The sequence below is a fragment of the Cupressus sempervirens genome, chromosome 1 (genome assembly GCF_028749045.1).
Source record: "Cupressus sempervirens isolate cs-2001-9-10 chromosome 1, ASM2874904v1, whole genome shotgun sequence".
NCBI lineage: Eukaryota > Viridiplantae > Streptophyta > Pinopsida > Cupressales > Cupressaceae > Cupressus > Cupressus sempervirens.
In genome coordinates, this window is record NC_143118.1 from 384,516,812 (window position 1) to 384,541,576 (window position 24,765).

Here is a 24,765-nt window from a genome sequence, read left to right on the forward strand (position 1 = left end):
ATGTCTTAAATGCATTACTACAAATGACACTTCAGGTAATCAAAATTTGATAATTTAGCACTCCAATTGATAATGAATGCATACATACACTACATTAATATCAAAACATATGATGCAAGTTGATGGGGCTCTCAAAGTAACAAATGCACTCTCAAATCTATTTCATGCATTTTGTTCCTAGTGCAACTTCAAATTTGAAAATTATGGAATGTTAAAAGAGAAAACAACTCAGTGCAACATATGCAATCAAGAAGTTGCATACGTATATTTGCTTCACCTCAAGATTGTGATCACAATTAACAACAAACAAATTATCCAATACTCAATAGACAAGTCCATTGTTGAACAATTGCTACCGAGCCTAAAAGATATAGATGCTGAAGACTATACAAAAGACAAATCAAAGTTCATCTTTATCCTTTGAGATTTCTCTTCCAAAGGGTCATTTACCCTCAACCACAATAATGCCATCAATCATGCCACGATAAATGAAGATTGAACAATGGCTGACACCAAAAGTAAATATGACTCATTACAAATTAATTTTTTCTCACAAATTTCAAAGTGATTTCTTTTCAAACATAATTACAATATACTAACATTCAGAACATGAAACTTACATGTATCATGGATAGCTATAGTGGTATATCAAGTTGCAAGTCATGCTAGTTGCAAAAGATATATGTCTCTATCAAACACAATGTGTAATTTAATCATGTATATGCATTAGTATTAGATCCAACTCTAGTTACTGTGTCACAATACTCTATATTGTGTGCTACTCTCTTGCTCCAACCATAAAGTACCATCAAGACAACATTAATTATACATGTAACATGTTTTTCTACATGCTTCACTAATGTAAAATCTTATTGAAACACAATATGTTTTTGAATTATCAAGAATGAGGGGGCTGTCCTTTAAAACAATCAAAGTGGTGAACCACCAACAGATTGCTACCAACCAAAGTTACCCCCTACCACTTTTAACACAAAAACATTGTTTAGAAACATAACTAAAAGAGTTTCAACAGACATAATATTACTACTGCTTGTACTAGAATTAAACAAACTAAGGAAACATAAAAGCAAAGGCTCTTCTGCCTTAAACCCATCAAAGTTCGACAACCAACATAAAAACAACATAAAAACATTAAAAACCAGGAGGAAAGAGCCCTAAGGCTTCTTGGCATCTTTCCTCCCCAATATGTTATTATTGCATTTTTGAAACACAATATTTTATTAATGCCACTAACTTAAGGTCATATTTTCACATGCCATCTTCTGTTGTATATTTGGTGTACAAAAGACTATTCCAATTGCTATTATCACATGCAAATACTAAACTTGGGCACAAACTATCCTTGTTTATTTTAGAAGTGCACATCCACTTTTCTTAATGTTAAACTAACCTAAAAGCTATTAGCTTAAAATAACAAGAGCTCTTGAGGAGTTGGAGTCCCCACCTTTATGTGAAATATAATATATAAGTAAAAATCATTGTCAAGAGTCTATAAAGTTAGATTTCGTTATTTTAGTTCCATAATTTTTTTATTTTTTTTTCATTTTCTTTTAATTGTGTGAGTGTTGTTGGCGTGTAATAAGATATATAGTATTTTATAATTTTAGCTTCATTATCTTTGTCAATAATTTTTTAATTTTTTAAAGAAAAATTAGTTTTGGTAGATATAACAAGAAAAATACTTTCCAGCTAACATAATAAATGATAAACTTCTTTTAATTATATTTTAAATGGATATAAAAATTAATCTTAATGTATATAACAAAAAATCTACTATTTAACTAACACACTAAATGTTAAATCCTTTACAATTATATTTTTGAAATGTTCTAAAGAAATTAAAGTTTGAGGATCATAACAAGAAAAGTGCTACCTAACACCCATAAATTGATAAAATAAAGATTTAATTATTTTTTCTTAATGTGTTTAAAAAATTTATTAATTAGATTTCTTTAAATTGATTTTATGTAATAAAATGAAGAGTTATTTATTATTCCTATACAATACTTTTTTCCTTCAAAAATTAATACCGATTTGGATGGGGGGCCTAACCTCCCTCCCTTATAAGACTAAGACATAAACTAATAAAATTTAAAAACTCAAACCTAAGAAATAAACCCTCAAAGGATAAGATCGAAAAATAATTTATATTAACTATCTGATACCTATCAACTATCAAGTAGTGCATGTCAATTTTTGTTTTCATTTTACTATTACTATTATTATTATTTATTATTTTTTATTCTGTAAAGGTGACCTTTCTCAATTATTGGGAACACCTAGAATAGAAGCGCACGCAGATTTTGGTTTTTGGCTACCAGCGCACACGTTAACAGCGTAATACCACGTATCTAGTGTACAAATTAAATATCGCTTTCCCCCTCACGAGGCGCCACTAACTTATCCGTTTTGTACGGAAATTAAAACGAAATTGAATTTCCCGTGAATTTGGGTATTCATTCGGAACGTATCAGAGGTTTAATAGAGAACACTGTGAGGCCAGTAGGGTATTGGGCTGCAAAATTACTGCGAGACGGGAAAAGAATTTGGTGCTCGGAATCCATGTCTATCGCCACGCAAGTCGTCCAGGGCTCGAATCTCTTGCCTCTACAGCGGTTAGGGGAATGTACGGGAATAAAGAAGGCGCCTGCGATTGTTAACTGCCGATCGCCTCTTTATCTTCAAAGATCACGTTTTTCATCGGCTTGCAGATATCGATCTGGTGTCGATAGGAAGAAAATCGGCGGCGTTGTGTTGGCGTCATCAGGGGATGGCGTGGAAACAAAGGTCGAGACGGAACAAATCTTGTCCGGCGAGTGGCCTGAAAATTTCTCCATGCTTAATTTTGAGGATCTGTCGTCTTATTTTGAGCCCATGATTTTCAAAGAAGAGGTATATTACAGTAAAATTCCATTTGTTTCTGTTCTAGCTTGCAGTTTAAAAAACAAAAATATTACATCTTGCCTTTGATCGTTTTATTTGTATTAAATTGCGACTGTAATTTACTCTCATGTTTTATTTGTTTTCTTCTGAGTTTATCTACTTTCAAAGGTATCGACGTGATGACCTATTTGAATCAATTTTTCATTTGATCTGGTTTGGCCGCGAAGAGTATTTCTGTAAGGGAATTACTGGTAGTCTGTTTCTGAACAACTTCTTTAAACGAAATTGTTTCAGTATTTATAGTTCTCCAGTGGAGCATATTTTTGGAGTTGACCTCATTATTGTCGATCTCCATCGTCTCCTTGCCCTCGAACTTAATGAATGTCGAATCGTTAGGTAGGCTGGATGGGTAGCAATAAAGTACGGGGGAAAATTTGCACGGGAAACTTTGATCCAGTTCGAGACTGATTTATTTTGATTTTGAAGATTTTTTAAAATTAAAACAGCCTTGTCAAGCTTGGATTTCAAGGGATCTCGTCTCATATTGTGTAATTGTTACTAGTACCTAAAATTGATCGATAATTTCTTTTAAAGACTTGTTTCTATTTTACACTGCAGTGTACATAATAGTTTTATAGGATGTAGGGGAAAGGACTTAATAACCACTACCCTGACTTCGCGTACCTTAAGTTCCTAAACAGTATGTCAGGTTTCTATGATTTTTTTTGTATTTCTTTTTAGGTGCCTGAAGAGTTTTGAAGCTATTGTTTCAGCTTCTGTGAGTTCAGGTGAATTTGATATCTACACATGGTCAAAAACTGGTCAATTGCACAATGAGACTCTGTTTTGTAATTGTAAAGGTTTTTTTAGTAGTACTGTTCTCAGATATTAGTCCCTGCGGAAGACAAGTTGAGCCTCCACACTGAGGTCACAGAGTAGCTAAAAGCATAGGAAAATGAGTGTAAAAAGGTCAAATGAGTAATGTTATCAGATATTAGTCCCTGCAGAAGATAAGTTGAGCCCCCACACTGAGGTCGCAGAGTAGCTAAAAGCATAGGAAAATGAGTGTAAAAAGGTCAAATGACAGTTGGAATTTCTGTGGAAACATGGCATGAATGCCATTGGATGTTTTGCATCCTTTGCAATTCCTTGACCAAACTGCCCCGGGTTGAAATTGCTGGCATCATTTACCCACAAAACAAGATCACGGTGGATTGCAAGGATTGAAAGCCCAAGTTGACTACCTGCAGGAATTGAGAGCCTATCAAGCTTCATTGGCTCTTATGCCATTTGCAGTATGCTCACTGCAGGTGGATAAAGTCTGGAGGCCTTGTTTATGATTATTACCACCTTATAAAACATCTCATACAATATTTTATGAAACATTCAAAATGCTGCAATGGAGTTCACATCTCAGTGCTGTTTAATTACGATTGTTATTACTTGTTAATTTGAATATATTCAAGTGACCAAGTTTTTAAAAAGTGTGCCTATAAGCTCCAGGGTACTCTTGATAAGTGATCAAGATATCAAACTCACAAGAATTTCTTTCTAAGGAGCTACCTAAGGAGATTGGGACTATTGTAACACTGTACATCAGTTATTGCTGCAGAATTGATAAGATGAAGATTGTGAACAAAACATTGAAAGCTTATCTTTAAGCCTAGATTTCAGAGATGAAAATCAATGTATAAGGCAACTTCACTTTGCTAGGTTTTGTACAATAGGATATTTCATGTATCCATTTGATTATCTCTGTTTCAAACTTATCATGTATACAAAGATGTGAGTAATTAGTTGGATAGAACAAAAGTACCTAGTAGCCCTAGCACAATCATCCTTAGAATACCACAAGAAGGTTAGGAGTAAATTGAAAAAGCATTACGACAAGCCAGAGGCAAGGAATGAAATGTCATGCTTCCAAGAGAGGTTCACATAAATCTTTCAGTATAAACCACTGTTTTTGCCAAACAAATTAAATTGCAAGGAGGAAAAGCTCACAGTTATGATAAGGTAGTTCAAACTCAAGGATTGGATGAGATATAAAGTAAGTTGTAACTAGCTGGAAACAAAATCCTCTTAATCTTTTTCTTGTCTCAAGATGGTAGAATCAATGGGAAAGCTAATTGCTTCTACAGTTCGTTACTGTTATATAAGGTTGGGCAACTTGTCTTTGAATCATTAGCTATTATTGATGAAAGACTAAGACGCTGGTATGGGTATGTGAGCTGGGTATGTGGGAATGGGCAATTTTTTTGCCCTTGGGTATGGGAGTGCAGGTACATGTGTGTGTACAAAAAATTTAAAGGAATATACAGAACTGTAATATTTGATAGTATGATACTTCATCAGAATGCTAAATACCAAAATGGTAGTGATAAAGATAAATATTAAATGCCAATTGATAGTAAATTTTTTAATATTTTACTTTAACAATTGACATTTAATACTGATAATTTTAGCTCTCTAAGTTTTTGATTTGGTCTTCACTCCCAGACCCCCTCATTGTAATCGCACTTTTCATATCACTAGAGATCTCACTAATCATTGTGAGTTTTGGAGTCGAGACCCTTTTGTCAGAAATAGTCTTTTTGACCCCTTACTTAATGGGCATGTCCAGATATGCGTGGGTATGCCTTAAAGACAAACCTGGTAGTATAGGTGAAAGGAAAAAGAAATCTGAAACTAATTAATTTAAGAGATACTATCATAAGATGGAAGTAATTGTATAGAATGAAGCTTCTTGGGAACCTGAAGAGATGCCTTAGGATTGTCCATCTCTTAAATAATCTTTGAAATTAAACTTTTTGGGAAGGGAAGCATAATAATAATAAATAAACTAATTTTGTATGAATCATCTAGGTTGTCCTCCAGACAAAGTTGCTAGCTTAGGCTGAGTTGTAGAGTTTGAAATCATGAAAATTATAATCTTTTCAACTCTTTCATTGGATAAAGTTTGTTAGATTAAAAGATTTTTGGAGGTTGGAAGCAAAAATGTTATGTGTTTAAGTAAGCTTTAAATTAGTACTTGGGTTAGGATAAAGGAAACAGTATGGTTATAGATACTCTTATAGGGGGCCTCATAAAGTTTGTTAGATTAAAAGATTTTTGGAGGTTGGAAGCAAAAGTGTTATTTGTGTTTAAGTAAGCTTTAAATTAGTACTTGGGTTAGGATAAAGGAAACAGTATGGTTATAGATACTCTTATAGGGGGCCTCAATAACTTTTAAGTGCGGTCATCTATGGGAAATACATATATTGGTGGGCATTTGACTTTTCACAAATGGTTAGCTTATCAGCGAGGCAGTCAGGGTTTGTTTAGGATAAATCTGTGAGCATTGTTCGTTCCAGATGAATTTAAAGTCCATATCCTGACAGAGTGGTCTGTCAACATAGAAGTAGCATAGATGAGCCAGTTTTGTAGTTTCTGTCAGATAGTGAGGACTGAAAATAAGATGGTTTGTGGTCGGTGAGTCAGGTCTGAAGTAGACTTGAACAAGGTGGCCTTTTCTGTTTGGTTTCTGCATTGATTCAGCGGTTCCATAGACGGTTGTTTAGAAATTACCACTAGTTGAGGAGAACTTGAAGAAAGGACACATTGATTAAGTTCTGAAGCTACCTTTGTTAGGAGAAAGCAGGGAGCACATGGGTTATAAGAGGCATTGAGTTAAAAAAAGAAGATGCTTCCTAAACTTAAAATTTTAAAACAGAATTTAACTTCATTTTCAGTACTTTGAAGCTGTTTGCAGGATCTTTTGGGCATCTAGAGATAGAACCTTGAAGGTGTGGCAGCTAGGTTTTCTTGGGTATGGAAATCCCCAAGCAGGGGATTGGGTTTCAGAGTGTTACTAGTTTCATCAGAGGAGTTTAAATTCACATGTTGAATGTGTACAGTAAGCTGTATTAGACTTAAATTTCATTTTGATTCTGTTATTGAATATAATAAAAAACTCAAAATATTTGTTGCTAGAGTATTTTCTGAATTATTGGTACTTGTGTTGTTAGTTGGGTTTTTACAATTAAGCTTTTAAGTTTTTAACAATAAAGATGTGATTGTGTTAGGTAAATAATTATACTAGGTATTAGCTATAAATAAGTAATTGGGTTAGGAGGTAGGAAGTGAATAGATTGTAGATATTAGATGTTATAATAAAAGGCTTCAGTAGTTCCTAGGCATCCATCTTTGAAAAACACAAATCTTAGTGTTTCATTGCACAAATAGGCACGAAGACACTCAGTTGGAGTTTGGAGTCCTATCTTGTCTGGCCAAACCTTCGGCATAGTTTCATGTGAGAAGAATTGGTCGGATCTTAAATCAAAGATATCAGATTTCCACAATCCATAGTTTTAAATTGATATTGCTTCTGGATTTGATTGTGTTAATATTTTTTCTATTTGTCAGATCTTTAATGTTTTTCTTAATAGTTGAATTTTACATTATCTTGTTAGAATTTATTTCTAGCATTTTTTTTCATGATCAAAATTCTTGATCCGTATGCTGTATTTTTCACAACAGCTGAAATTATGTTATTCAGGTATTAGAACTACAGATGTTGGAACTAGAGCTTGTATTTCAAAATTGAGCACAAAGTTCTTTTTATCCTTGAATGTCAAGGATGACTGGCATGGCTTTGAAAATTTCATCTTTGGCTGTGCTATTTATGTGTGACTTTCCTAGGTCTCATGTTCAACTATTGGCAGTCTCCTTTGAAAAAAATTAGAGGAAATAAACTGAGAGCGTCCCATTTATTTATTCCTTAAGCCATTGTTTGCCAGTAGTTGACATTAATAAAATGAAGGTAGAGTATTACAGGAGATGGCAAAAAACTGCAGTTTTCAATGAATCTTATTTTATTCAAACCTAATGAATTTCTTAACAGGATTTGAAACAAAAGGGAAATAGCTAGGTACTAGAATTTTTAAATTTGAAGGTGGGAATTAACTCTTCATTTTAATTTTGGCTTATTTGGCTTTAGGTTGGAACAAACAAAGAACTTATTTTCAGAACATATCATAATGTCAGTTGGGTGAAATATCCTCAACTGTCAGAGTGAAGTCAGACATTTACACCCTCTTACGTAAATTCTCGTGTATCTGTTCTAATTTCTATTTTTTATTACTTGGGGTTGCTGATTCAGGCACAACCTGGAGCACTTTTGGCTGATGTGATGTCAAAAGCAATATATATAGCTAGACCAGATCAGCTGCTGGAGGAGATAGACGATAATTTTGAGAGTGTCACAGGGCTCCCTGTTGTTGACATAGACCTCAAGTGTATTGGGGTTATCTCCAAGAAGGACAAAGCAAAAGCTTCCAAAGGGGTTTGTAATTTTTTTCATCCTTATTTCAGTTTCTCCATTGAATAGAATTAGAGTTGCTGTATGTAGATTGCTGTGGTATGCTATTTGAGTAGGATATTGCATAGACCTCAAGTGTATTGGGGTTATCTCCAAGAAGGACAAAGCAAAAGCTTCCAAAGGGGTCTGTGATTTTTTTCATCCTTATTTCAGTTTCTCGATTGAATAGAATTAGAGTTGCTGTATGCAGATTGCTATGGTATGCTATTTGAGTAGGATATTGCATCTTTCATAGATGTGCTAATAGTCATCACTTTTACCTTAGCAAGTTAGTGTGAATGGTGTATTTTACATGCTTGGGTTATAATATGTTAGTTTTCAAACCAGAATACATAGAAATTCAATGAACTGACGCTCAAAACCGAAGAACAAGTTGACACAGAATTTCACCCTGGGAAAACCCTCCTATTTGAGTGGAAAACCCAGCCACACCCAAAAACTCAATTCTTTATTGAACCAATCATCAGAAGTTTACTATGAACAATGAAACCAAATGATCTGCTTAACATCAACAGTACACAGAGTACCTTATATCAAACACAGAAGAATCGGTACACCTGAAATAATCTCTTAGAATAACTGGTGAAGAGATAGCAGCGTAGACATGCTGATGTCAAAAACAACGAAAAATATCACACAGTAAAACATCATGAAAATTACATCAATCTCTTGACATTGTAATCTTTGGTCAAATTTGATGGATATCACACACAGACTCTAACCTCTGCAGAATAAAACCCGATACCACATGAACCATCCACGGCAGCTACCCATGCATTTAATATTCCTCCTGCGATCGCTATATAATCATGCAGTTACCCAAACCAATGTATTCCTTGTGCAATTAATAACTGATGATGCTTGGATGTCTTTCGAGAGTGATATGGACAGTGGCAGCAGAGACTAGAAAAAAATTCCACTTTAAATGCAGTCAAATCATCTAAGCCAGGAATAATATGCAGAGGAGAGAGAGAGAGAGAAAGATGACGTGGAAGCTGAAGACCATTACTTAGCCAATTCATCGCAGGGAGAAATGATTTCTCCTGCAGCTATAAAACATTAACATAGAACTTTCAAATACAGGTCACTGAAGCAATAGTCTGATAAGCTCTGTAACTGCATATGAGAGGCTGTAGGAAGTAGCCAACTCTGGGAATAATTTTAAGGAGTCATTTGGGTATTTATGTAACTATAAGGGACTTGTTTAATTTGTTTGTGGTAGCCTCTTACAGCTTTATTTTACCAAACAGTTATAATTAACATTCCATACATAAATAATATGATTCCTCTGTGTAAAGCTGTCCATTCCTTGTCAGTTAATTACGGAATTATATTTTAAAGACATTTGTTGAGAATTGGCTTTGTCAAAGTTGATTTGAGAGAGTGATATACAGTTTCTGACTCTCTACTCTCAAGAAAGAGAATGACGTAGTTTATTATGATTCTTCTGTTTAGTTTCTGATTCTGCAATAACGTAATAGACATGCATGAGCAACGTGTTTATTGGATCGAATGCTTTAGCCTTTGTGTGATGAAGGATGAAATACTTGCTTAAGCATTTGTGTCTAAAAGATATTGAAAAAAATAGATTTTTGATCAAAAGCATTGAAATTGCACACCACCTTGAAGATTGCTAAACAGGTTTATAGTCTCAATCTAATGCTCAGGGTTCAATAGCTCAAGTCCACTTGTGTTTTTCTTATAATGTAGGGATGTGAATGCTGAAAATGCTTTCTTTAAAATTGAATGAATGAACCTGATGGTTTTGAATTGTTGATGTCACAAAATCTGCCTTATGGATCAAGTGATTTTTTAATGCTTTTTGAGGAAAGTTTTACAATAAGTGGTTTCGGTTGGCGTTGAAATATCTCAGACTTGCTGTCTTGGTTAACTCCTTTACCCAAAACAATTCTAAGTAGGTTATCAACCAGATTACTATACATAATGATAATATACATAACATCATTTGAGGATAGTCACTAAGATGCAACTCCTTTCCCCAAAACAATTGAGTCCCAGAATTCATTTTTCAAGTTCAATATCATAATATTGAGATAGTACTAAAGTTATAATGAAAAATATAACCTAGGTTATTGTTCGCATTACATCTTCCACTGCCTTGAAAAGGTTGCAGCATTTTCAATCCATTTAAAAAAATTCCAATTGGTCATCAACCAGATTACCATACATAATATATTGATAGCATCATTTGAGGAAAGTCACAAAGATGCAAGGATACTCAATGCATTTTTGTGGAGCTTTAATATTTTTGATATTTTACTCGTTGGACTCTTATAATTTTCTTGAGAATACCACAGTTGCCAGGCTTGAAAATTGCAGTTGGCTACATTGAGTTCGAAAGAAAAATGTTTGGGAATTAGAATTAAAAATTATGAAAAAGAATTATATGCCAACAGAAACAATTCAAATTATATGGAACAAGTGGCTAGTTGGCTACATGGAGTTCGAAAGAAAAATGTTTGGGAATTGGAAATAAAAATTATGAAAAAGAATTATATGCTGACAGAAACAATTCAAATTATATGGAACATTATTTCTACACAAGTCTATAAAGTAATGTGGTCTGGCGTTAGGTTAGGATTCCTATTAAAACAACGCCCCAGGTTTAAAAATGGCATACATGCCCATGTTATAAACAGTCCCTGTCAAATGTGGCTCGGGGGGTTGGATTTTAGTAAATAGTGGAGAAAGGTCATAAGATAGACTGCATGGCTTGTCATCAAAAGAGTACAATGAAGATTGTGCAATATAATGGGTTGGGAACTGCTCCTAGATTAAGATAATTAATTGGCTAGTTTGGACCAGCAAAAATCATGAGATACAATAAAATAAAGTAGCGTGCAATATTTATGAGTTCATAAATCATAATCCTTTAAAATTTGATGCAAATGGATCAAAATTAAATGCAATTCTTCATCACACGATTCATTGTGAACCATGAACTATAAAACTCATTTTGTCTATGGCCCATCCTTTTTGCTTTTCTTTTTCTATTTTTTTTGAAACAGATTGATGGTTTGGTCCAAAAAGGTTCAACTTAGTTGAAAATTCCAGGTATTAACCCAAACTTTACAGGAATCCTTGGAGGTATCCCTGGGACAGCAACCTTGAACTTAAATGTGTTACAGATGTAATCACATATTTGACAAAGTTTCAACAACTATAAAAACTGACACATAAGACAGATATAGAACTGTAAAAGGAATATTATTGAACTGAATGTTAGGTACATGGAATTATTGATCATATAATTCATTGTGAATTATAAAACTCATTTTGTCCACAGCCCATCCTATTTTCTCTTCTTTTTTCTTATCTTTGTTGAAACAGATCGATGGTTTTGTCCAAAAAGGTTCAACTTAGTTGAAAATTTTAGGTTTTAACCAAAACTTTACAGGAATCCTAGGAGGTATCCCTGGGACAACAATGTTGAACTTGAATGTGTTACAGATGTAATCACATATTTAACAAAGTTTCAACTACTTTAAAAACTGACACATAAGACAGATATAGAACTGTAAAAGGAATATTATTGAAGTGAATGTTAGGTACACGGAAATCTCTACAAGGAGATAAATAGACTTCTGTCACTGTCTATATTTATTTCTATTTGATCTCAATATTTTATAAGAGCCTACATGTGTACTTATAGTAATTTGATCTTGCAGAAGGGCAAGAACCATTATGGAAGATCTATTCTCTTCTCCATGGATGATGCTTTTCCTTCAGTTGGTTATGGCTGAGCTGCATCAAAATACAAAAGTTGAATGCAGGGTGGTCATCCCACAAATGGAATGGACAAAAAATACTGTACATACATGTTGGTGTTGTATGGGAAAACTCATTTGCATTGTTTGAACTTTGTACCATAGGTGATTAGGTTCATGAGGTGATGTACATGAGATTTAATTTGCCATTGAGGTAGCACACTAGATTTGAACTTCCAGATTCTCCTGCGCCACTGGAGTTGTCTGTGTGGTATCTGGTTGGGCATTGACTAGAGCTTGGTTAGGTAGAATACTGATCTTGGAGGTACTGCAAACTTGAGGATAAGATTACATTGAGTGTTACAGCAGCCCATAGTAAATGACTAGGTGTTGCAGCAGATCCTGGGAATGGGTTGGCAGTACTACTTGTAATAGAACTAGAGCTGCCACTAGGATCATCTACCAGTTATAGCTAAACGTTGAAACTATACAATATGTTAAGTCCATGGAATATGCCATATAGACAGTCATGTCTAACATTTGAAGATTGCCTTCTTCCTTTTCCAATTGTGTCTAATCATATCCTCATTTGACTTTTATTTCTTTGAGATTAATTTTTTTAGCACATTTTTTATGAACTCCTTGCCGCCTAAAACTTTTATACATTACATCAGAGCTGCAACTAGTGTGAAAACATTAGCCATGATTAGAGGGAAATCTAGCACATTGGTTTTACTCATGAAATGTTGTCATTTAGACCAAAGGAGGAGCAGTACTGGATGCAAATACTCAAAGAACTGGGAAAACAGAGATGCAAACAGGCAGCATATCAATACCGTGCACATAATCAACATAGTAATTACATCCTTCATTCAAATAGCTCTGAATATCATGAAGGAATTCTAAAACAACTGAAGAATCCTAATAAAATAGGCAAACGGTCTCAAGGAAAGAGAGAGCTCAAGAGTTTATGACAAAGAATGTTCCACGTATAATGAAACAAGAACTAGTGAAATTAATTTTCATTTTCATAATTCCTTGGGGTCTGTTTCCATTACATGTATCTACCTATTATTTTGGTATCATGTAAAAGATGGCCTTGTTTCAGTAGGGGAGAATACCAAATGAAATGGCTCTCTTTCAGTAGTGGAGGATATCAAATGTGGACTAAACAGATGCTCTATATCATAAAAGCCACTAAAGTATTTCCGTTATCAAAAGCTTCAAAAAGGGCTGAGAATACGAATTACAAATGCACTTTTGCTTTAATAGTTGAAACTCTTCATGTGTTAACTCTGGTGGAATGGACTAGCAGTTGAGTTAAATTACCAGTATATTTCATCTCTTAAAATGGGGACATTCAAATATTTAACCCCCTCAAGATGTCCTTTTCAAGGGAATTTGTTGAGTTTGTGTTTATCCATCATTATGGAGGGTAAACTTTTTGCTTATTTCTTTTAGGGCAAAAGCTAAATGTAAACTTCATCAGCTAAAGGCAGTACAAGATATCACAACTTCCACTTTGTGGATGACACTCTCTTGTTTACTTTCTCTGCTTGTGAAATTAAATAGCTTGAGAGCTTCTTATTTATATATGAGATGACATTGGGGTAGAAAATATTAAAAAGCAAATTGAATTTTGCAATGTTCTTCATTAAATGACTAATAATACTTTTGATGCTTGAGCATCCTTGGGTGAAGCAGCACTCTGGCATCACCCAAAACCAATTGGTGATTTACAAGCACATGCCTTGGCATACCATGTCCGCCAAGGGTGAAACTGCTTCACAACAGTCACCACGGCTATGGAAAGTCATTATGTAGTAGTCACACAGTTGCCGAGGAAAGCAATTTGGAACAATTAGAGTTGTTCTAGAATGTCATTTGCAGCAGTTCGTCATGGTCACAATGAGTTGGGCAAAAGGAAACATGCTTTGTTTTGTAATAATCTCAATCATGGATGGATGAGAACTGATCTCTTTACAGTGGGAGGGCATGTCTTGTGAGGAATACTATGGCAACTTGCTTAGGCTTGAGAAAGAGGATGTGAAAGCTGAAAGGGAACAGGTTGTGTTTTACAGAGAATGGGGACAGTCCAAGGATGACATTGATGGGGTGAAGGACATTGTATTGATAAGAGAAAAAAAGGTGTCCAGACTAAAATAGCTTCTTGATTGAAGAGCATTGCAGCAATTACATCCATGAGTTAAATGAATTAAGAAGCCGGGGGATTGGAACAGTCAGCACAGCAGGTGAAGATTCAGCAAGCCAAATAACCAAAAAAAGGCCTGAACATGTTCTTATGCTGCCTATTTGGTGTTAAGCAGCTGCCTGTAACATGTAGTATATCAGTCTGTACTGTTTTGTTTGCAACAAATAAGTGGCACTTGTAGTGTTCTGTTAAAATCTGTCGGGAGCTTTTTAAATTTGCAGCAACAAAGCAATGTTCTATTCAGCAACATCAAACACTTTTTGTTGCAGCAGTAATAAGATCTGACCTTGCTGTTGTCTTTGATAATTTTTTGCATTTGCTAGTTTGTGTGCTGAGTGGTTTTGGGACTTGGCTGGAAGAATAAGGCCGTGTCATTAATTAGACCTCCCATCCTCCTCTATCAGTTTTTCTTTTCATGAACAGGAATTTGAACGTCCTGCATTGGATATATCAATAATTTTACAAGGCTAGTATTTTCCTGTTATTTTGACTCTTTCAGTGGAGAGCTGACAACTTTCATGAATATAATGTGGGAGCTCTTTATGGTCCCAGTTACAAGTAACTCATTACATCTATTCTATCCTGTTCTTTTTCAAGTTTTATTTGGTATTTTATTTTGGTCAGTATTTTCTTAGTCTGTTCTGTACAGGTACTTTGGTTGCTTTCTAATGCTGTTATTCAGTTTGTTGTTGCAGTTAAAATCAACTGTTGGTGAGGTCATGAGCTCGCCTGCAATAACTTTATCTGCCGAAAAGACCGTCTTAGGTTTGCCTTCAAAATCTCAAGCTTTTGACAATACTGATAAAGTGAATTTACATGTTGCTGGATCAAACTGAAAATAAACTTCTCAATTATTTAAAAAACATTGCCAGGGTTGGGTGTACTAAAGTTCAAATGTTCTAGAATGCATAAAAAAACTAATTATACTTTTGTTTATATGATTCACAATGAGTATATCCGCTAAATTTTTTATGAATTTTGCAGACGCTGCTGTTCTGATGCTTAAATCCAAAATTCATCGAATTCCCATAATAAATGATCAGGGACAGGTTGTTGGTAAGTGCAGAATTTGAAAAATAATATTTCTTCTGGATTTGACCATGTATGTTTCTCCATTATGGCAATAAAAAACATACATGGTCTTGATGAAAAAACATACATGGTCAAGTCCAGAAGCAATTTATCATTATGGACTCTGGAGATGTAACGAATTTGTACAATAGATATTTAATTTTATGTTCCAAGGAAAGCCTGGACAAAAACTTTGAAAGTTAATTCTGGAAACTTGGATGCAGGTATTGTAACTCGTACTGATATTTTCAATGCCCTGGAGGGACTTCCTAGCTGAATTTTGCCTATACTATGCCATTTTGATTCTCCATGAAATGGTTCTCTGATGAGAGGTTACCAAAGACATGCGTTGGAGAATGCTTATTACTGAAAGTTGTAGAAAGCTTCTAGGAACTCATGTGAATGATGTAATTAGATAATATGCTTTCCCGTTGAGTATTTATAGAGTGACTCAATCCGTAAGAAACCAGACATGTTTTTTAACTTGTATTTTAAAATTTTGGCATGTACAAGGCTCTTTTATTGTATTTAAACAAATAAATCTTGTACGGGTATAATATTGACACTCTGCCGCGGTCAAGCTTGCATCACTTGAACTTCATACATACGTGAACTTTCGTCTTGATAAAATTTAATAATCTGTGTTTACTATTACAATTAACTGCATGAAAATCTCTACGTTGTGTGTTCATGTGATCTGCCAAGTGTTATGATTCTACAAGGATATGTTTTCATGGAGATGGAAAATACTTTGAATAGTGGGACTTTTACAAGGCGATACAAATTTTTGACTTGAAAGTAAGTTGGTTAGGGAGTACATATGTCAACAAAACAGCTTGAGAGTTCGTAGGATTAGATGGTGTTGTCTCTTGATCCTCGTGAAATTGTGAAACGTAATAATTTATAGATTGCATTTTTCAAAGGATAAACGAATGCGTGGGATTTGATCTCTTTGAATTATATAAGACAATTACATTTGCAGTGGTGATAAAAGTGAAGGGTTATTGTGGAACATTTAAACTGTCTTGATATAAAATTGTGATTTCGTTGCGGTTGATTATCTGATCACAAGATCTTAAATTTGTTAAGTCTAACAGTCAACAATGCTTGATTAATGATTTAAAGAACAATAAGTGCCACATGACTTGCTCACTTTTTCTCTCTTCTTTGATAAAGGGTTCAGACTTGTGACGTAGCCCAGCAAATGCATGAAGCGTGCAAGCTACCAACTAGCGAAAGCCAACACATAAATGTTTTAGCAACACAACATGGGCACTCTTGTGCCTGAAACCTCTTCAGCTAAGAGCCAAGGACTGGGGTATTCATTCCACTGAAATTGCTTGAAGTACCATCCTGACCTCATCTCTTTATGATGTGGGAGCCTTGCACTTAGAAAGGCTTGATGGTGGGCTCATTGAGAATCATTCAACTTCATTAGAAGACTAAGGGCCCATAGGAAGGCTTGATCCCTGGTAGGCTCATTGAGAATCATTCAACTTCATGAGAAGGTCAAGGGCCCATTGATGACTTGCTCTCTTTTGATTGCCCAAAAAGACACATTTTATCGTACTGTGATTTGAAAAATACCGTTTCTTTATCCTGCAAAGTCAACCGACTTTCAATATTTGACATTTATTTACTTCGTTAGTGATTCTTTTAACCTTTATTTACTAGGACTTTCTGATTGGGTGTTTATGTGATGATCTCTTCACATTTTAATTGATTTGGCTTTAATAGATTTCTTTTGAAGCTGGAAAAAAGTGTGATTTGGCTCTAATAGATTTCTTTTGAACCTGGAAAAATGTGTGCCTCAAAATTCTAGAATTTTTTTTTACAAGAAAGTTGATGCTAGCTCAAGATCATTGCTATTCTTGGCCTTCTGCGCTTTGGTCATTTCAATAACAGGGAACTCCTGGCTTCGCAGCCCGTATCATCCTTTGCTTCTGGAGTTCCTCTTTGCACCTTAGCATCTTTTGCACCTGGAGATCCTCGCTTTATTTGTTATTCTGAGAATTCGTTATATAACTAATGACTCAATGTGGATGTCAAAGACTCGTTTATATTGTACTGACTGAAAATTATCTACATAAATTATATGTTTATTTGTTGTATAATTGTCTGGTAGTTACGAATTACTAGTGTTCTTGATATTTCTTATAAATAGAAGGGAGAACGACAGAGTTTCAATGTTTTTGACTAAGGTAAAAGTTTTTCGAGAAAAAATGCGAACATCAAATTACAGGCGCCTTGATGTGTATTTAAGTTTCCCAAGTATAGATTTAGGAATTTGATGAGTAAAATACACTGATTTATGTAAAAATAAATTGCATATTTTTTTTCCTATTTTTGTTTTTGTTTTGGAGGGTATCCCTGTGAACCAAGGATTCCCTTTAGGGGGTTGGGGTAATGACGGTCAGCGAGTGGTACTCAAGACCATGAGGATCTACCCAAAACCTAAAATCAACTCGTCTAACCCGTGGGAACAATAATAAATTGCATAAAGACCATGAGGATCTACCCAAAACGTAAAACCAACTCGTCTAACCCGTGGGAACAAAAATAAGTTGCATATGTAATGTCATTTGTCATGCTTGTCTTGTGCAGTGTTATCAGGGCCCACCCCTCAAAGGCTAACTATCCAAGTATGTGTAAACAAACTTTGAGATGGAAAAGATAAAATCATTACGATCACTATCATGCACATTAATTTGTTTTTGATATTTTTATTATTCTAGATAAGGATTTTGAATTTGAATTTCAATATTTTATGATTATTTATACAATTACATTGCTTTGTAGTATGAGTGTGTTGTGTTTGTTTTTATAAATTATTTTAGCTGGCAAATATATTGAAATGTTTATTGCTTTTGATAGTTCTTTTATATTCGTGATAACCACACTTGGAACTCCAAAACCTTTGTTTTTAATTCACAAGTATTAAATTTAGTTGATCAAGCATCTTTCGATTGTTTTGGAAATGCTAAATTAATGGCACTTCAGCATCTTTCAATTGTTTTGGAAATGCTAAATTTATGGTACTTCCTATCATAGTTGTGACAATGATTTTATGCTACAATACATATCCTTCCATTAAAGTGTGCCAAGTTTGTAATGCTAGTGACATCTCTACATTTTGGTCTATAAGCTTAGGGTACGTTCATAATATCCCTATGTATCTCTTTTGAGAATCAAAAGTTTCATAGTTTGTATACAATAGTAAAGATAATTTACTCCTCTTATATAAGTTTTGTGATCGTAATTTTGGGCTAAACTATTCGTTGAGCAATATAATATTGACCAACATATTTCAACATCACATCTTCTCACTTTGATTTTCCCAATTACACATCGTATGTACACATGAATAACTCCTACTTGTGTCGCACATCCATCTAGGTGATCGACTCATTTATACTTGACAAGTAAACATTAGGGTTATCCTATGTTTCTTGTACAAAAGGTGGTTAGCTTGGTTACACATTTTAGGTAAAAATAATGACTAGCATAGTCATAGATAACATATACATAGTGTGACAAGGATAGCTCTAATATATTTGACACATAGTCAAATGAAAAATTTACACTTAAATTGAATTTACACAATATATAGATTGTGTGAATAGCATAGGTACTTAAAGAGTGAATTGTAGAGATTGGAACGTCTTCATTTATGAAACTTATTACATTCTAGTTTTGTCTTGTTAAATCCACTCTTGTAGTTTGAACACCAAATGTTTAATTTGACTTTTGACATATACATCTTCTCGAATGGTTGGTTGGTTGGTTAGGACCTAGTGATACAATTAGCTAACAAAATGCTTTTAATGTTATTACATTATTCTCCAAAACCATGTCTATGTAATGATAGACATCAAATTTATATCCAACTTGTCACATAAAACATTAGTTTCATTAGAAAAGAAATATTTTTATTAATCCATCTCTAGTCTTTCCAAATGGGCCCCTCATAAATATATTTGCATTTGAGAAAAATCACATTGGAGCAACATTGCAAGCACTCACTAAATTAGCTCATATTTAATATAATGGCTTTTCTTAAAAATCTAAAACATTTTCTTATTTTAAAAGCTTGGAAGAAATCACTCCATTATAGTTTGGTGTGCTTATGTTGTTCTTTAGGTGTTAAAATTTACAGTGAGAACTTTTGCCAATTGAGAACAAGAGTACATACTTGACCTTCTTGCTATGTTAAACACACTATGAAGGTTAAATGATACTAGCATTAAGGTTCCTATTGTGGCTTCTCCATTGTTCACAAGTGTTGGTGATCCTACTTTGTTTGTCCTTGCTTTCTCGTCTTCAGTCTCAAGTGTTTCTTGTCCCATCTTGAGTGGTTGCACGGTGGGTCCTTCAATTGCTGCAGAGCTTGGTGTGGTTGGGATGGGCTTAGTGGCTTCTATTGCACCTGTGGGTTCGAGTTGGTCAAGTAGGGATGATGTTGCTAGGGCTTATGAGAGAACTTTGTCTTATGCTTCTAAGGTAGTTGTTGGGTCTTCTGGTCCCCTATGGGGAAGTACTCTTGTTATGTTTGCTCCCCTTTTTTGTTTAGGTTGGAGATGGACATGGCACAAGATATTGTGGAGGAGATTGATTCTCTCTCTAACCATGTAATGGTTTGTTGCTTCTAGGGTCTCTGGTCGAGTCTTTCAGAGTTGCACTCATGGGTTTCCAAAGATTGGGAACCTATTTTATCTGGAACTGTCCACCTTTTCCCCATGGCTAAGGGGTCCTTTATTGCCAAGTTTGATGAAACTGGGGATCATAAGATCTTTGTGGCCCTTGTTTTGCTTGGTCGAATCGCCACCCATTGATGGTGAAACCGTGGCATCCTGATTTCTCTCCAAAAATTGAATCTTTTACTAAGTTCCCGATCTGGATTTAGATCCCTAACCCTCCTCTTCATCTTTGGGTTGATTCCTTATTGAAAGTGGTAGGTGATGCTATTGGTAACTTCTTGATGGTTGATGAAGATTCATCAAACATTTTGCATTCCACTTATATGAGAATTTTTGTTGAGATGGACATTTCTGAGGGTTTGCCTAAGAAATTTGAAGTTAAGCTTGCTAATGGGAGTAGTTGGATCTAGTCATTGCATTATAAAAGAGTTCCCTTCAGATGTAGAAAATGCCACAACACTAGACATTTGGTAGCTCATTGTGGTCTTCAAAGGCCAAAAAACTAATGAGGCTTCCTCTTGGTGGAAGGGGGCTTCTTTTGAACACTATATTGTTGGTAAGAAGTGTGCTCTTACTTCCCTCATTATTGAGTCTTCTTCTCATGTTGTTCATGACACTGTTCCTATTCAGATTGTAGCTTCTTGCATTGCTACGGGTTTTGAGGTGGCTAGTTCAGATGCTATTGTGCGTTCCCCTGCAATGACAAAGGCAGACCGTGTTGAGATCCCTGTCAGAACTAGTTCTACTACTAGTCCCTCTGTTGGCTTTTCATGTGTCTCTTCTATTGGTTCTTTTGCAACATATTCGCTTATTCTTGAATCACGGGCAACAATCTCGTTGGTTGAGGAGGGATGGATCACTCTTACTAGAAAATGGCACAAGAAATCCTCTCCTCATTTTGATATGAATCTTTGCTCCCATAAGAAGGCAAGTAAAGATAAGATAATATTAATGTCCAACAAGAGATCACAACATAGGTCTATGGGATTGGGAGCTTACAACTAAGAAGATAGCAACAAATAGAATACCAAATGATGCGGATAAAAGAGCAAGCACAAAACCTAAACAGGAGGATGAAGAAGAGAGCAAGAGTCACCCCGAACAAGAATAGGGTTTAGGGATCCTTCCTCAGAGGGAATAAGGACAACAATGAATGAGAAGGACGGGGGTTGAGTGCTGTGGGGGGAGTGTCGCTGGTGGAGAGGAACACTAGGAGGTTTCCTTGTTTTATTTGGTTGAGGGGTTTTCCCCCTTAGGGTTGATTGGGAATTCTTTCCCTATTGCAGTTGGTATGTCTTTGTTCTATCTCTTGGTTGTTGTTCATTGAATTATAGTGGACTACTAGACTATTGTTTATTTACTTGTTGGTAGAGTTTCTTGTTGATGGGGTTCTAGTTCCCTTTTAAAATCTAATTGTACGGGGTTTTAGGTCCCCTCAAAACTTGTTTTTATCCCAAATGAAAAAACACTATTTTTTATTGTTATTGTTATTATTTTCACAAGTCATTGTCAATGTTAGTGCACACTACCTATTTTGTAATAGACTTTGTTTCTTGTGATGTAATGTTAGCAACACTAGGTTTTCTCTTTGTCTTTTATCAAGATGCTCCCTTATGTTATTCATCTTCTATTTCCTTATTTACCCTATAAGACAAATTTTGATATTCATTATAATTTATTAAAACTTGTTTTGGAAGGGAAGACATATGTTGAGTCAAACATATGAACTATTCATAAAATTTGTCATATGATAAACAAAATGTTTGGCAATTTTTTTGTTTGTTTTCTCCCTCAAAATTTAGATTTTCTGCTTAACTTATTTGCATTGGTTAGTTGGAAGAACATGGCTCCCAAATTATATGATTTGGGTTGTCGATAAACTATATAGGTTTTACAATTTTCACCAACAACTTAATAAATCTCATGTCGTGTCATGATAAATAATTAGTAGTCTGTCTCCCCTTTACAAGTTATTGTCAAAAGACCTCAATAGACATATCTACGTCTATCATATTATTTTCTAAATTTTAATATTTAGGACACAGTGCATGATAATGTGTACTCGTATAAAATTACATGCAATAATTGTAAAGAAGATAAGGTAGTGGAATAACTTCCTACACTTTCCTTCAGAGGAGGGTTATGCACAAATTTTAGATCTTTATAATAGGAATACATATAAATAACATGCATACCACAACTTAGTGATTTATGTGAGGGATAGTTGAGAAAAATATGTTGCACGATGCTTCTTCCCTGTTTTCCATCGCCCCCTACATTGCAAGTGATGGTGGTCTTGCCTCATCTAGGGGTGATCAACCCTCTTTTGTTGGGGGTTCCACATTGTTCTATTGCTTTGTTGTTTATTTCTTCTTGTCTTATAGGGCCTATGCATTCTATTGCTGATTATTATGCCCAAACATGTGTTGTCAAGGGTTCCATCCCTGCTTTCTATGATAGTGTTGTGGTTGAGGGTAGAAGGCCTCTATATTTACCCAAGACTAGTAGAAAGCCTCCATCTATCAATGAGGTTGCTTCTGCACCTAGTATTCAACAATAGGTGTTTTGAATAAATGTGATGCTATTAATACTACGGTTGAGGCCTTCATTGCTAAGGGCATTGTTATTACATGTGGCCCCTCAAATTGTACTACACATGCTGAGAAAGTTGCAACTAGTTATGGTAGAACTTTGGTTCATCCTTTCCATATTTTCCATAATGTTGCTATCACATTGAATGTGGAGAATGTGGAAGAGATCAATACTATGGATTTTGACTTGTTTACACGTGCTATCATTTAAATATGATTCACTAGTGAATTTCCAATCATTAGAAGCCTCTTATTTCAGATATGGTTCACATTTCCCTTTTAGCCAAGGGCTTTTTCGCCACCAAGTTTGAAGGGTTCAAATAGTTAGATTGTTCTTTGCAAGTATTTTTTAACTTGGGAGAATCACTTCCCTTTGATGACGAATCCCTAGTATGCAAAATATAACCCTTCTCTAGAAACCTTTTACAAGGTGCATATCTGGATGGATTTGACTCCCCTACCCCCTCTTCATCTTTGGGTGGATCTAGTCCTAGAAGAAGTTAGTGATGATCTTGGTGACTTCCCGATGTTTGATGAGGACTCCTTTGATATCTCCACTCTACCTTTACTTGCATTCTTTTTGATATTGATGCTTCTATGGGTTTACCAATAGAGATTGAGATGAAGTCTCCAAAGGAGACTTGGGTTTAGTCTCTGGACTATTAGGACTTCCCTTTCAAATGTAGAAAGTGTTTCAAGACTGGGCATGTTGCAACTAATTGTGAGATAGTGAAATATAAACCACAAAAGTCTTCCTCATAGTGGATGGTCCTTATGATGCTCATTGGACATTTTTTAAGGATACTCATCATTTAGATAGGAATGTTTTGGTATCATCCCATGATGGCGAGTCTCCTAATTCCTCTAAGGGTATTACCTCTTTTAATGTTGTTGTTGCTGCATCATATTAAGGTGTGACCATTGCTCATGCTAAAAATAACTCAATTGATTCTATTGTTGTGACTGTCTCTACTTCTCCTACTCTCAAGGATCCCATTGCTCTTGTTATAAAGTGAAATGTTGTGCCCTCTAGTGGTGCTAGTTCTTCTCCAATTTCTGAGCCTTCTACCCTTGTCACTAGTATTGCTATCTTCACACCCTTGAGCAAGCCTACTACTATTGGTTCTTATAGTTTTGTGAATTTCTTGGCTTGGCATTCTAAGATGGCCAAGGTTGAAGAAGGATTGATTACAGTTAAAGGAAAATACTCAAAAAACCCCTCTACTTCGTTCGCCATGACCCTTAGATCCCACAAGTAGGATCTATGGAGAAATCTCAATCTTGTTGATCTTCCTTTTTTGTGGGGTGGTATGATGATTGATTGTATTTTATTTTCTTGTTTTCCAACTAGTGTTTGTGGGGGTTTTGTTCTTTCTTTGTGGAGCTTATTGCATATCTTTTGGTGTGGGTTTTAGGTCCCTTTGTTTAAAACCTTCCTTGTATTGGGTTTCAAGGTCCCTTTAAGACCTATTTTCACTTAATCAAAAACTCAGTGATTTATGTTGGAAAAACCATTTTGGAAGAAAACTCACATTCTACAAGTTGCCTAATATATTACTTATAAACCAATAACATATTATATTAGACATGTAGAGTAAGTTCCACACAAAATTATCACCATCATAGATCTAGAGGCAACAACTATTAAAATCTCTAAATACATCTCAATCTAATAGTTGTAATAGAATTCTCTCATAAAATAGGGTTTCCTTATAGAAAAAGAAAAGTGCACAAAGTTTCCACTACAAAATCTATGACATAATGATAAATGGTTAGGATTTACAATGATAAATCATAATTAAAATTTACCCCCTTAGCAACCCATCACACTCATGTATCAACAATACCTTTTTATTATTGTAAGGTTGAGATACCATTTCCCTAGCAACAGTCTTACTTTTGTTAATAGTGTTATCCCAGACCTAATATCACAAACATTGATTTTTGATGTACATAATATAATTAGGCATGAAAAATTGAAGTAAATTCTTTGATTTGATAAAAAGATAGGTGTTAGGCCATGATATGATTTATTTGTTTATTAAGAGAACAAATTTTGAAGGGGCCATGAAACCTTATACATAGGAGCTAAAGATATGACATTAAGATCATTTAAACATCATCACACAAAAGAAAACCAACACATGAAAGTCAACTACCAAAAGAAAACACAAAAAACTATCAGAAAAAAAAAAAAAAAAACAAA

General features: G+C 34.8%; 1 protein-coding gene across 1 annotated transcript; it reads left to right on the top strand.

The window, feature by feature from the left end:
* The first annotated feature begins 2,530 nt into the window (after positions 1-2,530).
* LOC149577894 (uncharacterized) lies at positions 2,531-15,928 on the top strand. The gene is made up of 5 exons (XM_089826271.1): positions 2,531-2,913; positions 8,042-8,224; positions 14,896-14,965; positions 15,185-15,256; positions 15,496-15,928. Exons 1-5 carry the CDS (start codon positions 2,584-2,586, stop codon positions 15,546-15,548), a joined length of 708 nt encoding a protein of 235 aa, XP_089682397.1. The 5' UTR covers positions 2,531-2,583; the 3' UTR covers positions 15,549-15,928.
* The last annotated feature ends 8,837 nt before the right edge of the window (positions 15,929-24,765 follow it).